Here is an 18,551-nt window from a genome sequence, read left to right as displayed (position 1 = left end):
AAACCCAAACCTGGTAATGAGCCAGTTAGTAGAGATAACACAGGAAAAATGGGGTAGAAAACCCACAAACTGATTTCTCAGATCCGATCCGATGCTTTCAGTACCAGGGTTTTCATCATGCAGCTGCCAAATGTGACAATAAAGTCATTATTGATGGAGATCATGCAGGTGACGAAAATGACCTTAAAGAAAAAATCTTAGCCTAAGATGACATTCAGGACAAAATATTGAAGTTGTATTACTTCCAAGTAGAACACTAAGGGTGTAGTCTCGATATACCAAAATGGATTTAGTTAATTGTTTATTAGAAAATCCTAAAGGGGCAACAAAAGAAAAGAACTTAAGCATCATAAGCCCAATAGAACTTAAAGGGACATCAAATGAAAATTCCATTCTCCATGTAGCCTAACATGCACCCAATAGTTCTATCAATAGATCTACATGCATGTGTCTCTTTGAGGTCATGCTTGGTTATACTTCTAGGATGCCTTCAGATATTCTCCCGATGTGACTGCATATTAAGAGTATTTGAGTTAGCAGGAGCATTTGCAGGACATGTTATTGCATCATGAGATCCGCAAACAGATTTAAGCAGGTGATAATCAATATAAAATTCAAGCTTATTCATGCTATATGGGATTTGAATTAGAAGAATATATAATGGTTCCAATTAGGCCCAAGTGGGTTCCCTCCAAAACCACTAGGAAACTGCAAGATTGTAGTACAAGACCATTCAAAGTGGTGAAGCAGGTCATACCGAATGCTTATGTCATTGATGTTTCATCTTATAGAGGTCTAGCAGTTATCCTAGATGACCTTTTTTATGAGCCTTCCCATGACTTAATTGTGAACCTTATACCTAATCCAGCACCAATAAACCTTCCATCAAAATGTAAAGAACACATTGATACTATTTTGGATGAACAGATTATTTTCATCAGGGACAGAAGAGATCACTACAGTCGCTACTAGTTCGTTGGAAGAGATGACCAAACTTAGATTGCACTTGGATCACCAAAGAGGAGCCATAACAACTAGACCTTGAACTCTTGGAGAGATACTAACACCACCAAAGAGCAACACTTGACAGAGTTGAGTTTCTCCCACTTTGAGGTAGTTGGCACATACACCAGATGCAGGTCCCTAATCACATGGCTAAACAATGGATGCCTGCTGTTAATTAGGCCCAATTGACTGAATAAATCCTGTTTAATTTGGAATTTTAATGTTATTGGAATTTTAATGTAACTACTTAAATTTTAATTTTATTGGATTTCATGTAATTACTTAAAGAGTTATTTCCTCTCTTGCTTGCTTAACAAAGTATCATTTCCCTTCCCTGCTTGGTTAGCAAGTTAGTTCCTTTCCTGATGAAATTTGGGAGTCCTATTTAAAGGCCCCAAAACTTGGTATTGGTTTCTTCACCTGATTAATAAAAAGAACTGTTGGAATTTTCTCCAAAGGCTTGACGTTGACTTCAGGCAGCCCTAGATGCTAACTCCAATGTTTTATTTTCTTTTCCCCGCTTGATGTTGGTTCTAAACAATTTTAAGGTTTTGATTCTCAGGCTTATCCATCCCTCTTTTTTATTTATTTATTTATATTTTTTCTGTTTCATTGTCCCTACAAATTTCTTTTAGAATGTTGTGCTATATCACACTACATGCAAAGAACTTTAAAATGATATGCTCAGATACATTGAATGCTTTTCTTAAATGTAAAGCTCAATCAATACTATAAGAGATACAGACACCGCGTACCCTTGGTGCGGTTATCACTCCACAAGAATAAATGCTTATGGGGTGTTGGGGGGGGAGGGGGGATAAGGTCCGGGGTTCAAGCCTCTAGGAGGGAGCTTCACATACATATACACTTAGATTATGCTAGAGTATAAATTCTATCTTGTATAAAAAAAATAAAAAAATAAAAAGGAAAAGAAAAGAAAAAGAAATACAGAAGACCAGTTACATGTTAATGGACATTTGTTAGGATTCTCTCCATCTAAATCTTCTAAACTCAGACATCTTAATAGGCAATGTAAAACAGTAAAAGACAGAACTGATATATATATATATATATATATATATATATATTCCCTTCAAGAAAGAGATACCAGAGAATGTTGCACTCCACTTAGAGATAAATTATCATGATGAATCTGTTCTTCGATCAACATAAACTTCAAGAAGACTTTCTGAATCTTCATTTAGCATCTTTGGCAAATCGATTAGCATACTTGGAGGGGCAAAATACATGTGTAGTGACATCATGCAAACAACAATACCCAAGAAAAGCTGCAGCAGCACAAGAAAAAAAAAAAAAAACTGATTATTTGGTAATTGCCAGATGAAATGGGAAGTGAATATGACATAAGGAGCACCAGATAAACAGTCAAGTTTTACAAGGATCTTGTTATCCATGAATGGCGAAGATATGAATTGAAACTTCTAACCAATTATATGTTTTCATAGCATTTAAGGGCATTAACTAGTCCTAAAGAATGGTAAAACATTGATTTAAAAATTCCTATAGAACATAAAACAATTTCAATCCAGTTATAGTACTCAAATGCTTACTACGAAATAAGAAAATTATAGGAAATGCAGAAGAAACCAATTTCATAGGCATGGAATCTTACCTGCAACGTTGGCCTGAAATCAAAGAGGAATAGAGACAGAACCGTCGTCAGTGGCATTGCCATTGATGTGGAATACACCTAAAGCAAAAGCAAAAGCAAAAATAAAACAACAATTAAGAGGAATGCAAGAGAACAATGAGTTGTTTTATCCCAAGTACCCAAATAAAAATACCATACATTCCTAGTTATCACAATTAAAATGTATCAATGAGACAAGTGCAAGCCAAATGGGCACTCAATATAAACTTATGGAGAAACAGACAAAAGCACAGAAACTGCAAACAGGTGAAAGGAGTCACCTTTACAATATTGTCAGCATATTTCATTAACCAAGAAACCAAAAGTCCTGTTGAACCTAGATTTAACACCACCAGCCAGGTTGTGAAACTGTATCCATTGAAAAGGCGTTGCCACCATGGCCCTTTCTCAAATTCATTTCTGAAATCATCCATGAGAAGCCGTGCCATATTGAAAATAGCCCCAAATCTGGAAAAATATGTACCATTCTGAATTATTTCTAGCCCAAAGCTTCTAATAACTACAGGCATTTTGCTCATGATAATCACCTTTCACAAGCTTGAAAGTCGTAACATTTTAGTTGACAAGTGACCATGTAACATAATCTGATGTTTCTAAAACAAGTATATTTAATTTTCTGCAAGGGAAAATAATAGTTTTATTATTTTCTGCAATTTTAGAAATTGGCATCAGAATGCCACACTATGTATCCCTAGGTAGATTATGGCTATTCCTCTTATTCAAATTCTTAAATGAGGATTTACCTAACCAGATAGAAATGGAGCTCTTTTTACAAGTGGGTGCCAAGGGTGTTTTAAAGGGAAGATCTGTATTACCCATTGTTGTTTTGAAAAACATCTTGCAAACATCACCTGATCATTTAAATTGACACCTAAGGAAAACTCATGCAGAAATATAGGTGGAGTACTTATGAGGACACTGCTAAATCTTAATATTGTTGTAAAGATCAAATACAAATCCAATCTTTTAGGTACAAACTTAATAAGCCACAAGGACCACACAATTCCAGTTTTTCAATCTATGCCAATCTATGGACAATGTAAGCTGTTCTGCCTGAAGGTTTTTAATTGTTCTCTATACTTTTTATCAATATTATTAAGTAATTATTTACAATTAGTAACATCCACCTGGAGTAAAAAAAATGCAAAATAAATAACCAACTTTCAAGAATTTTGTGCAACTAATCACATAGGCAACAAAGGAGGCAGGTGAAATCTACTTACAAAAAAGAACTTTCAAGAATCCATCATTAAAATATGTGCATAGTTTTGGTTATATATATACTCTGTTCTCTTAAAACCGAGAGTTTGTCGGCAGTATGTAAAGAAAGGCCACCTACGTGTATAATTGTACATTCTGCCAGTATAAAGTATCATCATTCTTCTTCATCAAAAACTCCGTGTATATGCCAGCTAATGCTGAAAGACAAGCAGACAGAATTCCGAACATGTATCCCTGAATTGGTGCTGAGAAAAGGGAGTCACATGAAGCCTCTCCACAGCCTTTGACCTTGATTAAGAGAATACAAAAAGTTCTTTCTGAAGGCAATATTCACATGAAGGGGATAACATACACTAAATTATTTAAAAAGTGAGATAGCAGTCAAAGTAAACAAGTGCAAATATATAGGAATTGCTAAAGAGAAATCACAGCATAGCTCAAGATCAGGTCTGATTAGTCCAAAACTATGCTATAACAGCTGCATGTAGAGTATTCTATGTATCAACAAACATCGTGATCCATACCAAACAAACTCGATACTGGTATTGATAGATTGCTATGCATCAATCAGTAGTCAGATTAGATATTATATCACATTCTCAATTATAAAAGCCTACATTCCCCAAAAGGAAAAAATAAAATTGAAAGGCAAAAATTTATTTTAAGCATTGTTTATCACATTTGCAAAGTATACCTCTATTTATTGCACTACATGAGCTTGTTCCCAATTACTAGGCATCTTTGTATGCTTCTCACAAACTCTTATTTGGAATTCAGGTATCATGTGGTACATTTAGGGCATGTTTGGCATACTAAATGAGGATTACAATAGAAATGGTAATCTTCATTATGAGGAAAATGTGTTGTAATGGAATAACTAAATGTATTCATATGTTTGGTTGTGAATTGTAACATTAGAATAAAACTTATGATCTATTTTAGGAAATATCCTACTCATACAATTATATTTTCTAAAAAATAATATTTTTTGAATTTAAGAGAGATGACTTATTTTTTGATGATTTTTTTATTTTCATAATTGTTATTTATATATGGAAAGTTTGTTTATTTGGAAATATATTAATTTTAGAAATTATTACACCAATTAAGGAATAGCTATTATAATTCTTTTAAAGATAAATAATTACTCCTCATTTTAAGAGAATATTTATTCATAAGGAATGACTATTCCTTGTAATAAAAACATAACCAAACTATAGAATAGCTAAACCTTAGAAATAACTATTACATTACAGTGCCTATTACAGTCAACCAAACATGCCCTAATTTTTTTTTATATGTCCATCCCTAATTACCCAGTCTTACTAATTGTCATCTTGGAGCTATTTTTGATTATTGAATGAGAGCAAGCCAATAATTATAGGCATGGAAACATAACGCTTTCCAATTTCATAACTTGGTTACAAGGTGATATACAAGAGTTGATTGACACCTTGGTGAATTGAAGTCATCAATTCTCTTTTAGTTCTTGTTACAATTTCTTAACAGTCAAAATGTTTCTCAATATAAACACTATTGATTGTAGAGCTACAATTAGATGGTCAGATCAACTACTGTAATAGGATAGCTCCTTTGCAAAAACAATAATGACTGCAGGTATGCAGGTAACATGTAAAATAGAAATTTCAAGCATACTAATATTCATGGACACCTTGAGCATCTATAATATATAGTTTAAGACAAAATCAATAAGGGGCAGATCAGATTAAAGGCAATTACAATATAAACCAGAAAATTAAGGATACACACAAATGATTTAGCAGCACCTGGCTCATAGTTGTTCCAACGGCCAATAGAACAATTGCCATCCACTGCAAATTAGAAAGCTTTCTCCTCAAGAATAGCCTATAACAGGAAATAAAAATATTTGCTAATTTGTGAAATTAGATCAACATCAGAAAGAAAAAAACTACAATAAATTTGAAGTTGGTGAAAAACCATTTTGGGGATCAATGTAAAATTGGTTCCTATATTTTGGTAGCAATCAATTTGGTCCTATTATTTTCAACTTGCAATCAATTTCCGTTAGTGAGTTGACAGTAAAGACCATATTGACATTGTAAAGTTTTGAATTTGAGCTTTCAGACTACAAGTTGAAAATAACAAGGACTCTGTCAAATTGACTACAAGTTGAAGATAATAAGGACTAAATTGACTGTTATCAAAATGTAAGAATCAAATTGACAGTGATCCCATAATGTAGGGACCAAAAATCGTAATTTTGCCTTTAAAGTAATCTCAATGATCAATAAATGAAGACAATTTGAATAGCAAAAATAGTTGATGAGTTGTAGCTCCTTAAAAGACTAGAGAAGCACCTGAACAATATTCCAGTTGTGACAATCTTGAGATTTCCCATGATTTGATATGTGGATGCATCCACATATGCTAGGGTAGCAAACTGAACATTGTTGTGGATCAGGTATATGATTGAAGGAATAGGGAACAAACGGACACTCTTCCAATCTGTAGTCATCTTTGGAGGTGGTGACTTCTGGATCTCTTTCCAAAGAAGAAAACTCGATACTAGAAGCTGAAATATTAACAGGCAATGAATTAGTTTGACAGTGTAGACAATACGTTTCTAGTCTGAAAATCGACGGAAAATATGTAACAAATTTTTATTATTTATTGTGAAGATGGATTACAATCTAGGAAGCACGGACGAGAGTACGGGTACGACACGGCAACACAAGCAATTTCTGAAAATTTACAACATGACACAATAGGTACAACAGCCCAAATGAAATGTCCGTCTGTGCTTCTAGTTCTAGATTACATTCACTATGATAATCCTATACAAAAGTATTTATTTCTCCGATTCTTCTCTTTGACAGTAATTTCAATTCAAGGGTTTAGAGAGAATTTTCATTCTTCGCATTCTTTTAGAGTGAAGTATTTCAATTTGATTCTACTCTACAGTCTACAGAAGACCAAGGCAAGCACAGACAGTGAAAAAAAGTAAGTACCTTAAAAACTTCGGCCAGAAAGGGAACAGTTGCGTAGTCATACCTATATCTGCCATTAGTCATTGAAAGCGTCGTCAAAATTCCCTGTGGAACAAAGAAGATATTTATATTTTGGTGCTGTAATCTGTAATCTGTAATCTCAAAATTTGGTTGGTTATGGGAAAAGTTGCTCATTTTTGGAGTCAACACTCATACAAATATATAAAAAACAATCCATGTTAAATCAGTAAGAATGAATAAAGACATTTGCTAATAAGAGAAGAGAAGACCTGAGAGCTGGTCAGAATGGTCAGCAGAGACGCCACCAGATACCACTGCATATTTGCTCCGATTCCGAGACCAGATACAAGACTTCTGTGAGGGTGATCACCCAAAACCAAAGCGCTGCGTTTTTGCCTTGTTCACCATCGTTGGTTCCTTTTCCTCATTAGTGTTTTTATTTTTTTATTTTGATTGAACAAGCAGACTTGGTTGTAGGTCGTTGATACCCATTTTCGTGATACCTTTTTTTTTTTTAATTTTGGCAAAGCCAAATTCATTGTATAATATTTTTTATTTATTTATATTAAGCATGACCCAAGCCAGTCTAACATATTAGAAGGGAATCCAGGGAGTGTGGTTTGAAGGGTATAGGTCAGTTTCTTTTTGTTCTTTTGCATGAGCCTAGCCCATGTGTAATACGAAGTGGGCAAGGGACATTGGTATCACTTCAGCCTTATGGAGAAGGTCTTGTACCTAAAATTTTCACTTAGAAAAGGCTCCATGCTCTGGTTGATTGTGCTCCTAATTTTCGGCCCAACTCCATTTTCCACACAAAAACATAGCTGGCACTAAAACTAGGCAGTCTAGCCCATTGTAGCCAACATTTGTAGGTGCTAAGACCCTGCAACGACCAAAAGTAGTAGCTATTTAGAGCAAATAACTTTATTTCCCAAATCATGCTAATAGCATGTCAAACTTTTCCCTAAACAAAAGCAACTCAAGGCAAGACATCAAATTAGTGTCATAGGGAATAAAAACCTCTTCTACTACCTAAAAACCAGTCATTAGTGTAGACATCGTATTTTGTACCCGTTAATAAATTTTAGTCCCTGGCCCTAATGATGAGCTTGACATATGTCAACCAAAGGTAATTAAAGAATTCACAATAATTTGGAAGTAATTACAACTCAAAAGTGCTCAAATCGCTTTGAAATCAATATTGAAAAATGACCTTTGCTCACTGTTTTGACCATAAATTTTGATCCACAAAGAAGTTTTGGGTGAAGTTTGTTTCATTGGAAATTAGACATCCTGGACTTCAATTTGAGCACAAATTTTTCCTAATTTGGACTTATATTGAGTGATTTATGACTATTTGAAGTTGGGCTAACTAGGCACTCCGATTTTCTGGGTTTAAAACTTCCTTTTAAGGGCCCAAAACATCATTATTTGATGTGGGCCGGCCCATAGACCTTTGAGAACATCTAGAGATCAATAAAAAACCCTAAAAATCCTAATTTTAACTTATAAATACTCACCTTATGTCTCCAATCAAAACCCTAGCTAGAGAGAGTGATTTTTTGGCCTCCATCTTCTTTAAAACCTTTTTTCTCTTTTCAAAACCCGAGGATAGCACCTTAGAATGCTCTTTACAAAATTAAAACCTCTCTTTAGTTAGTTCTAAGGTAGAAACTATTTTCCAAAATTGATTTCTCAAAAACCTTTTTCAATTAAAGTTTGTTCTTGAGTTGTGATTACCTAAATTATTGTATTCTTTTAAGTATTCTTGTCCTATCAATCTAATGTCTGTGTTGTGGCACTAAGGGGTCTGTTAAACAAACTCTAAACTCATAATCTAAAGCAAGGTGAGTTTTCTTTCCATGAACTCTTTCTTTGTTTAATAAAATTCACATGAGTTTCTTAACATAGTTTTTATATTAGTTTTATTTGATTTGTTTGATGTTCATGACTATGTTTGATATGTATTAATCTGATTCTAGGTTGTTTATAATATGTTCTTCTTGTTCTTATATTGTTGCAATTCCTAGGTTAGTTTAACATGTTTATTGATTTAATGTAGTTTAGTTTAATTGTTTGTTTTGTTTCATGTTTTGTTGTTTATGTTGATGTTTTATGTTTTTGTTTTAGGTTAGTTTAGTTTTTTAGGGTTTCTAACACGCTTGTTTGATCTCACATGTTATATGTTTGTTTAATTAAATCTCTAAAAATGTAGTTTTTTTTCTAAATCTGTATTAAAGGCTGCGTACGCATACTTGAGTATGCACACTCACCTTGAATCCAGAATAGGGTAAAATCTTGTATTTATTATCTTTGATCATTTTCCATATGTTATTTGATTTTGTTTGACTCTGTTTTAAGTTAATTATTTAGGTTTAATTGCTTTCCATGTTTGTTTGAATCTTTTGCCATGTTTAGCTTATTTTATAACCTTTCCTTATGTGTATGTTTTAATTGTTTTCTTCTTCCTTTTAGTATAATATGATTGACTTGTGTTTTATTTGTTTCCTTTTATATTGTGGTGTGATATTTAATTATTGGTGTCTTATTATTTTCCACGTTGTTTGAGTATTTTTTTGCCACGTTTAGTTTATTTGATTTTCTTTCCTTGTGTGTTTTATTTAATTGTCAACTTGCCATGTTTGTTTTATTTTGTTTGTTTGTGTTTGGTTTGTTTCCTTTTATATTGTGATATGTTTCTAACATGTTATGTGCTTTCCTTAAGTGCATGATGTATGTTTAGGACAAGGATTATGGCTCTCTTAATAAACTCTTTAATTAAATATGGTTTAGCAACACATAATGGAGGCCAGCCCACAAGCCGAGTGGTCTTGGGTGCCTAACACCTTCCCAAGTCGTACCCAAACTCTGGACCCATAATTTGGTACATGGACCCATGTGTGTAAGTGATTGGCTCAAAAGGCCCAATATGGTTCCAAGATCTAATCTAGGTAGCGACTCCATTAATCCATAGTGGTGACTCCATTGGGGAAAACATGAAGTTTAACTCTAACGTGTTGTTAGGCCATAATTAAATAAAGATTTTATTAATTGAGCCCAATCCTATTTTATTTTGTTTGCATACATTTCATTTGGTTCTTTTGTCCCTTTTACCTCGGTTAGTGATGAGTAGGAAGATGGAAGGCTCTACTAGGGCCCAAATCTTCTGGAGTTCATCCCACCAACTCACAATCAGTGCCATTGCCTATGATGGGCTTTGAGTATGTTAATGGTTTGCCACCAATCCACAAAGGTCCACTTAGGCCCTCGATTGGAATCATGGCCCAAAATTCCCCTTAGGTTCTTTAGAAATGTTCATTTGTGGAGTCAAGCCCAAATTTCAAATGAATGATGAACAAAAGCTAATGGTGTTTCAACAAGAGAGAAATCAAAGTGCCAATAATAAAAATGCAAAACATACACTTAGAACATCAAATCTGAAACTTTTACCCATTAGACAGCATGAAGAGAAAATTGAGAGAGGGAAAGTTCCTATGTACTAGTATTTCCACCCGCCAAGTTCCTTTGTACTAGTATTTAATTTGTGTTTCTTTTAGTCCAACTTATATGTATTATTGTGTTTTATTTATTTATTTATCAAAATGTGTTATTTATCCATACACACAACAAAGTTTGTAACTTTTTGTTATTTAAGTTGCAATGTTTTGGTGGGCATGCATGCTAGGTGCTTGAGAGAATGATTAAACATGTATACCGCAATTAGCATGCTCTATTTCTGTTTTGTTAAAAAATAAAAACTCTATGGGCATTGTGTGGTATGGCATTTTTAAATTTCATTCAATTAATATAGACCTTGAAAGAGATAGTGAACCCCATCTTTTGTTTTCATTTTAAAGTGGTTCCTGTCTAATCTGTAGGATGTTTTGGTCTCCAAGTCAAGAATATTTCATTTGGGTCTTATTCTTTTTTATTTTTGACTTTTAAATATAATGAAACTGATTTATATTTCAAATTATTTTTTTTTTCAAAAAATTATAAAATTGGATGAAAAATATGATTAGATTCAAGTTCAGAAAATATTTTTGATGCTTAAAGTTTGTGTGTTGATCTATTGTACTTTATTAGTTTTTAGTGAGACTGTTTGAAAATTCTTGAAAAAAAAAGGTTTTCTTTCTAGGAATTTTCAATTTATTTTATTCTCAGGAAAGTTCCTTCTTAGTTCTGAACACAGTAATTCAATTCCTAACCTTTGATGACCACTGATAATAGTTTTTCAATCTGGAAGAAATGGGAATAAAGCTTTAGTATGGTTATGTTACTCAATTCAAGTAAGGGAAAAAGGGAGATGCTATCTTGCAGCTTGTTCATTAGTGTTCCGGGTCATTTACAAAAAAATAAGTGCTTTAAATACTCCTCACTTGAGAATTAACAGCTGCATGTACTCCTTCCAATTGATTTCAAGGGGAGATGACTACCTTCTTATCCCTTGCCTTTCAGTCTCAAATTAATCTATAATAAAAAGCCCCATTAAAAATTGGAGGACCACCACTTTCGGTGGTTCTTCATTCACGCTAGTGTAGTGATTGTTAAGACTTTTTTTTTTCTTTTCTTTTTTTGGAGTTATTGTCATTGTTTTTCCTTTTACTTTTCCCTTCTTGTTTAAAGTGTTTTTACTTTTCACCTATCTACTTAGGCATAATAAAATGATATGCAAATAGTCCTTGATAATTTTGCTTTGTGATACTAATTATTGTGATGAATCGCAAACTAATATCAACATTCACCAGTTTCTTACTGGGTATACAGAAGGTCGGTTTGATTGTTGTTCGTGGCCATTGATACTGAAGCTAAAAGAATGGCCTCCATCTACTTCATTTGAACACTTGCCACGTCATGGTGATGAGTTTATTTGTTGCATGCCGTTTAAGGAATATACACATCCACACAAGGGTATTTTAAGCATTGCTTTCCAGTTGCCCAAAAAATCAAATATGGGTCCTAAGACTAATATTGCATATGGAGTTGCTCAGGAGCTTGGCCATGGAGACTCTATCACTAAGCTTCACTGTAACATGTCTGATGCGGTATGTTTGGTCTTGTTTGATGTGCATTGATAATAGTTTAATTTTGCATATTTATATCATTATTGGAAAGTATTATTATACTTATTTTGAGTTAATTCATGCATTTTATATTTGATTTTGGAATAATGCTGAATAATCAATTTTGTGCTTAATTGAATTTTATTGCATGAATTTGTCTTTTGTAGGAGAATGGAATTAAATAAGTGGATTTTTGCAAAAAAGAAAGCTAATGGACTTTACTTTTACAAGGGCCATGATGAAGTTAAAGAAGGCCAACCCAATTTAAGTCCAATTGGAGCAAGGAATCAAAGGAAATTTGCACCAAATCCAAGTCCAATTTGGATTTGGATTCCAGCCTGCACATCAGTTAGTATTTTTAGCATAACTTTTGACTCAGACGTCCAATCGAGATGATTCAAGTTGTGCTGGAAATTTAACTTCAAGGGCTACAACTTTGTAGTACCAAAAGTTCTAATTCTGAGGTTAAATGAGCCAAAATCATTTGTTAATTGTAGCCTAAAAATCTGGGATTTTCTCCAAACGGGAATTCAAACTTGTAATAGAATTCCTTGACCTATTTAAAGGCTCTTTAGGGCTAAATTCAGGGAGGCTAGCGTGACAGCTGGGGTCAGAACATATAGGTCGCGGCTACCTCTTTGGTTTTCTTACATGATAGTTAGTTTTAATAATTTGTCTAGTTTAATGTTTAGTATTTCATTCTTGTGTTTTATTTCTATTACTAGGAGTAGCTAAATTTATAATTGAGTTTGAGGATGAAACCTTGTTAAGGATTATCAGTATTATTTTCGTGATTTGATTTTTCCCACAATATTTGTTCTTTAATGATTTAAATTGTTCTTACTTCATATCAATTGACTAAAGATGAGATTCTAGATATGAGCTCAATCATATTTTTCTCATGATTTAGGATTTGTCTTAATTAGTTGAATGCTTGGTTTATTATTTCTTGATTTTAAAATTGGACATCTCTGGTGATTTGTTTGGCTATGAATACAATTGATGATTTGATTTTATACTTAGGAAGCGAAGAAGAGCATGCTTTAAATGTTTAAATAGAAGTTTTAATGATAATTGTGGGGCCCAATGATTTAAGGACCAAGCCCAATTGCTCCTGGAAAATCCGAAGGCCCAGTCCGAGGAGAGCTGTGGCCCAAGCTCTACCGTACAGAGCACAAAACAATTTTGGAAGGCAGCCGAAGACATTTTGGTCCTCGGCAGATCCTGAATCCCACCGAAATAAAGGGGTAAAACTGGTATAGGGACGAATTTGTAAGGAGATCCAAAATATCTTGGGGAAGTTATCCTTATTACCCTTCCAGATAAGACCCAACACATGACAGAGCCGTACTCTGCAGCCTTATCAACCATACCCAACAATTCTGGGATTAGACTGATGGGACAAATATCAGTCTTGTAAAGATTGACCCTACACGTGGACGAAGGACAATTAACACAGACGAGTATAAAAGAAGAAAGCAAGTAAATCTAAAAGAGATCCCATCCCCACCTCCGAAAAAGGAGGATCACATGGGGGAGAACATCTCAACAATACCGGACTTCACTGAAGAAAGTCCGTCGTTGGATAACCGGGGTTAGGCCCCAATGGTCCTCGGATCAACTCCGAGGAGTCCCATCCCATAGGGTGCGACGTCTTAGGGCTTAAATGTTCAGGCTCAACTCCTTTTTTCTACCTGAATTCCTCTAAAACCAGGATCGGACATCGCCCCGTGACCAGCGGCTAGTTTTTCAAACCCACTCTCTACAAATCATATTGTGAGGGATATTTCATGCGCGAGCCCAACATCCTTATTGGGCCACCAGAGAATTGTGTCCTTACAATTGGCGCCGTCTGTGGGAAAACTTGCGCGTTGGCGCAGGTGGCGGTGGAATCAACTCATTGGCAAGCAGAAATTTCTGGGATCTCCTCCGTCTCCGGCGACATATAGTTGTCACTCCGACGAAAGCTTCTGCTAGGGGCTACGCCTCGCAGTACTAAGGGCGCGGGCATCTCTAGGGGCTTCCAGCCTCGAGTCAACTTTCCCCGCCCTGGTGTAGGGGCTTATGGCCGAAGAAATAAATCAAGTAAAAAAAAAAAGAAAATCTTATAAGTTTTGGACAGAACCAAGGTCTTGCATGGTCCACGGACTCAAGCCTATGGGGAAACCAAGTACATAAAAAGATCGTAAGTTTTGGACAGAACCAAGGCCTTGCATGGTCCACGGACTCAAGCCTATGGGGAAACCAAGTACATAAAAAGATCATAAGTTTTGGACAGAACCAAGGCCTTGCATGGTCCTCGGATTCAAGCCTATGGGGAAACCAAGTACTCAAAAGAAAAATCACAAGTTTTGGACAGAACAAAGGCCTTGCATGGTCCTCGGACTCAAGCCTATGGGAAAACCAAGTACTCAAAAGAAAAATCACAAGTTTTGGACAGAACCAAGGCCTTGCGTGGTCCTCGGACTCAAGCATATGGGGAAACCAAGTTTACATAAAAAGATCATAAGTTTTGGATAGAACCAAGGCTTGCATGGTCCTCGGCTCAGCCTTGGGAAACCAAGTGACATTTAAAAAGATCGTAAAGTTTGGACAGAACCAATGCCTTGCATGGTCCTCGGACTCAAGCCTATGGGGGGGAAACCAAGTACATAAAAATCATAAGGTTGGACCAGAAACCAGGGCCTTGCATGCGTCTCGGAAGCTCAAGCCTATGGAAAACCAAGTACATAAAAAGATCGTAAGTTTGACAGAACCAAGGCCTTGCATGGTCCTCGGACTCAGGCCTATGGGGAAACCAAGTACATAAAAATCATAATTTGGACAGAAACAAGCCTTGCATTGCGTCCCGGGACTCAAGCCTATGGAACCAACCCATAAAAAAAAAAAAAAAAAAAAAAAAAAAAAAAAAAAAATACTATACAGAACCAAGGCCTTACATGGTCCTCGGACTCAGGCCTATGGGAAAACCAAGTACATAAAAAGATCGTAAGTTTTGGACAGAACCAAGGCCTTGCATGGTCCACGGACTCAAGCCTATGGGGAAACCAAGTACATAAAAGATCATAAGTTTTGGACAGAACCAAGGCCTTGCATGGTCCACGGACTCAAGCCTATGGGGAAACCAACCATAAAAAAAAAAAAAAACTACTATGGCATATAAACCTCAAAATCCATCCGAAGAGAACTTCTCGTTAATAGTTGGGTCAATCCTTTAATTGCACGGGTTCCCCGGTCTACCCTCAGATCCCCAGTGCCAAAGGGGCTAATACGATACGGCACAGTATGTTACCCCAAGGGCACGATCCAAATCCATCGCTGCTCGGCTGCCCTCTCGGATATTCGTCTAGCGTGCATCACGCAGCGCTCAGCAGCTATCTCGGTTAGTTCCATGAATTCAATCTATTGAGGATTACCATTGTTATACTTGATAATATTTGCGAGTTTAAACTAATAAGGGTTTGTATTAAAGTGTTCTTCCGCCCAGAATATTGTTAAAGGCAGGCTTAGACTTAACATTCAGACCCAAAGTGGTTGTTGCAAAAAAAAAAGGAGTATATATAAAGAAATAAACACATCTTTTATTAAAGCAAAAGAACAGTACAGTGTACAACAAAAGCTGAAACCAGCTTACATTAGAGTTAACTGCGTAAGCAAAAGAAAAGTACAAAAGAGTGAAGATGGTGCCGAGGAGATATCTCAGAGGAGAGGTTGGCTACTGTTCCAAGATGTCGTCTAAGGAAACTATTCCTCGACGCTTCTACATGCCCATAACTCAGGCAGCCAAAGAACCTGACCTCAGGCTAACACCATCTACGGAAAAGATGCAGGGAGCCAGAAGTTGGGAAGCCCCCGCAGAAATTTGCCTGCTACAAGGCAGACGGCGCTGATGGCGGAAATTCCTTCTTCGGGCATACCAAAAATCTGGCATGACCAGAACCTGCTTCGGATTTTGACTAAAAGAGGGAGAAACATCCTTTCCCCTCTCTCGAACTGAAATATTCTCTTGAGTCTACGCCTCCTTGGCCCGCACCTCACTATCTGGAGTCGCAGGAAGACACGATGCTTTCGTGGCGGAGAGAGCTCCTTTGCCCCAATCCTCGCCTCAAACATGATGTACTAAGAGAGGAGACTGAAGAATTCGTGTGAAAGTAATGCAACCTTCTCTCCTATTTATTTAAAAGATGAGGTGATGGCATTTAATTCACGCAGCGTCCCAAGGAACGCTACAGACAAAATGTCTCCGGCTCGATTTCCAATGCCGTCTGCAACCCTGAGATTAAAGGAGCCTCGTGAAGGCGCACCTCGAATACTGGGACGCCAAAAAGTACCGCGTGACCAAAGACTACAGAAATGCCTCTAAATCTGTGGGCCTAATAAATTCGCGGCCCAGGCCCGTTCTGCATGGAAGCCCACGGACTATGGCCCACACCAAGAAATAACCGTTACCGAGGACAACTTCCTGCTCGGCAACTTATGAGACACCTGAGGAAAGACAGGTGCAAAGGGAAAAAGGGAGGGCATAAAGTTTTGGACAGAACCAAGGCCTTGTATGGTCCTCGGACTCAAGCCTATGGGGAAACCAAGTACAAAAAGTTATTATTATTACAAGTTTTGGACAGAACCAAGGCCTTGTATGGTCCTCGGACTCAAGCCTATGGGGAAACCAAGTACAAAAATTATTATTATTACAAGTTTTGGACAGAACCAAGGCCTTGTATGGTCCTCGGACTCAAAGAAACCAAACTAGTTTTTTTGTATGGTCCTCGGACAAGCCTATGGGGTTACAAGTTTTGGACAGAACCAAGGCCTTGTATGGTCCTCGGACTCAAGCCTATGGGGAAACCAAGTACAAAAAATTATTATTACAAGTTTTGGACAGAACCAAGGTCTTGTATGGTCCTCGGACTCAAGCCTATGGGGAAACCAAGTACAAAAGTTATTATTATTACAAGTTTTGGACAGAACCAAGGCCTTGTATGGTCCTCGGACTCAAGCCTATGGGGAAACCAAGTACAAAAATTATTATTATTACAAGTTTTGGACAGAACCAAGGCCTTGTATGGTCCTCGGACTCAAGCCTATGGGGAAACCAAGTACAAAAAATTATTATTATTACAAGTTCTGGACATAACCAAGGCCTTGCATGGTCCTCGGACCCAAGCCAAGGTGGTAAGTACTACTTTTTATTGGTCTGCCTTATTGTGCCAAGCACTTCTATTAAGATTTTGGCAACCTCTTTTTATTATTAAGTATTTTGGTCTTAGTCGTCATTGATTTAGATGCGGTATTATTGAGCCGAGCAGCACTTGCAAATTTATAAAAACAAAGAGACAGAACATGCAAAGTGAAATAGAAACAACTTTTATTAATATGAAAAATTATTACAATGTACAAAAAGAGGCTTCAACAAGCCTATACAAAAGAGGGGTTGCCGAAGCAGTACTAACATCCACAGTACAGATAAGCAAACGATCAAGCGCCTTTTGAACTTGTCTTCAAAGTCTCTCCAATCTCTGCCTCAGTGTTGCTCATACTAAAAGAAGAACTCACTTCAAAGAAAAAAAAAGAACGAAGAAGAAGGAAATAGTAAGGAAGAAATCAATGAAGAAGATGGAGGACATGAGTAAGAGAAGGAGGAGAAGAAGAGTGGGAGAAATGAAAAGACAAAGAGAGGAGCAAAAGAGGGAGAAGGACAGCACCAAGGCGGAACTGGTGCTGGGAAGACTATAAGAGGAAGACGGAGGAGGGCACCAGTGAGCAAGGAAAGGGAGAAGCAGAAGCGCTTCGCCCTTGCCTCAACCCTGACTCCTAACACACCGGTGCCATGTTAGGTACGCTCGTGAGGAGCCGAGTGGTGCTGATATTGGGTGTTCTCGACTCAGTCACGCCAAGAGTTCGACATGACGAGCCCCTGCTTCGGATTTTGGCTGAAAGAGAGGCGGGACAGATCTTAAGTCTGCGCCACCCTTGCCCCGATCGAGCCATTTCAAGGTTTATCGGAACATGGTGTTTTGAGGAGGGGCATGGTTCCTTCATCGTTCGTTATGGTAGGCGTGTACTGATATGGCATATAACAAACGGGCTAAGCAGGCGCTAAAGGAGGTTACGGGTTTCAGATCTCAGAGGGAAGGAGAGGAGTCTGCACGAAAGTGACGGCCTCCTGCTTGCCTTCTTATAGGAAGGGCAGAATGGAGGGTATTAAATGCATTCAAGTTTCCCAAAGGAATCTGAAGAAAAAAGAGGCGTCCGTTCCATTTCCCCACCTTATCAGATGAGCCGCCAGACATAAATGAGCCTTGTAAAGGGGATTCATTAAGGGCGCGTCTGGGACAGCCAAGCGGCAGGAGTAGATCACGAGCAGATTAAACGGAATCCCTAGAAAACCGGCTAACCTCCTGGACAGGTGGAAAACCGCTCACATAAATGCGGGGTTGAACTAAACGAACCATATTAAGGGCCCGGGTTTGCCAAAACCCTCCCTTCCAACCCGGAAGTCGGATAGAAGGGTTCTGAGGGGCTATTGTGGGGCCCAATGATTTAAGGACCAAGCCCAATTGCTCCTGGAAAATCCGAAGGCCCAGTCCGAGGAGAGCTGTG

At 37.0% G+C, this 18,551-nt stretch overlaps 1 protein-coding gene across 3 annotated transcripts; it reads right to left on the bottom strand.

Annotated features, from left to right (window-relative positions):
* Positions 1-208: 208 nt before the first annotated feature.
* LOC115988092 (CMP-sialic acid transporter 1-like) lies at positions 209-7,397 on the bottom strand. Of its 3 annotated transcripts, none has more exons than XM_031111729.1 (9): positions 7,158-7,397; positions 6,932-6,972; positions 6,238-6,452; positions 5,686-5,764; positions 4,017-4,186; positions 2,938-3,124; positions 2,639-2,716; positions 2,114-2,294; positions 209-511 (listed from the first exon to the last, which is right to left on the bottom strand). In XM_031111729.1, exons 3-8 carry the CDS (start codon positions 6,393-6,395, stop codon positions 2,148-2,150), a joined length of 819 nt encoding a protein of 272 aa, XP_030967589.1. In that variant the 5' UTR covers positions 6,396-6,452; positions 6,932-6,972; positions 7,158-7,397; the 3' UTR covers positions 209-511; positions 2,114-2,147. The 3 variants fall into 3 exon arrangements, with proteins under 3 accessions (XP_030967589.1, XP_030967590.1, XP_030967588.1); XM_031111730.1 differs by having other exon boundaries at positions 6,889-6,937; XM_031111728.1 differs by having other exon boundaries at positions 6,889-6,972; positions 7,158-7,395.
* Positions 7,398-18,551: the final 11,154 nt, after the last annotated feature.

This window comes from Quercus lobata, chromosome 4 (genome assembly GCF_001633185.2).
Source record: "Quercus lobata isolate SW786 chromosome 4, ValleyOak3.0 Primary Assembly, whole genome shotgun sequence".
In the NCBI taxonomy this organism is placed as follows: domain Eukaryota; kingdom Viridiplantae; phylum Streptophyta; class Magnoliopsida; order Fagales; family Fagaceae; genus Quercus; species Quercus lobata.
Note: the sequence above shows the minus strand (reverse complement) of the source record. Positions and strands in the feature narration are given on the sequence as shown.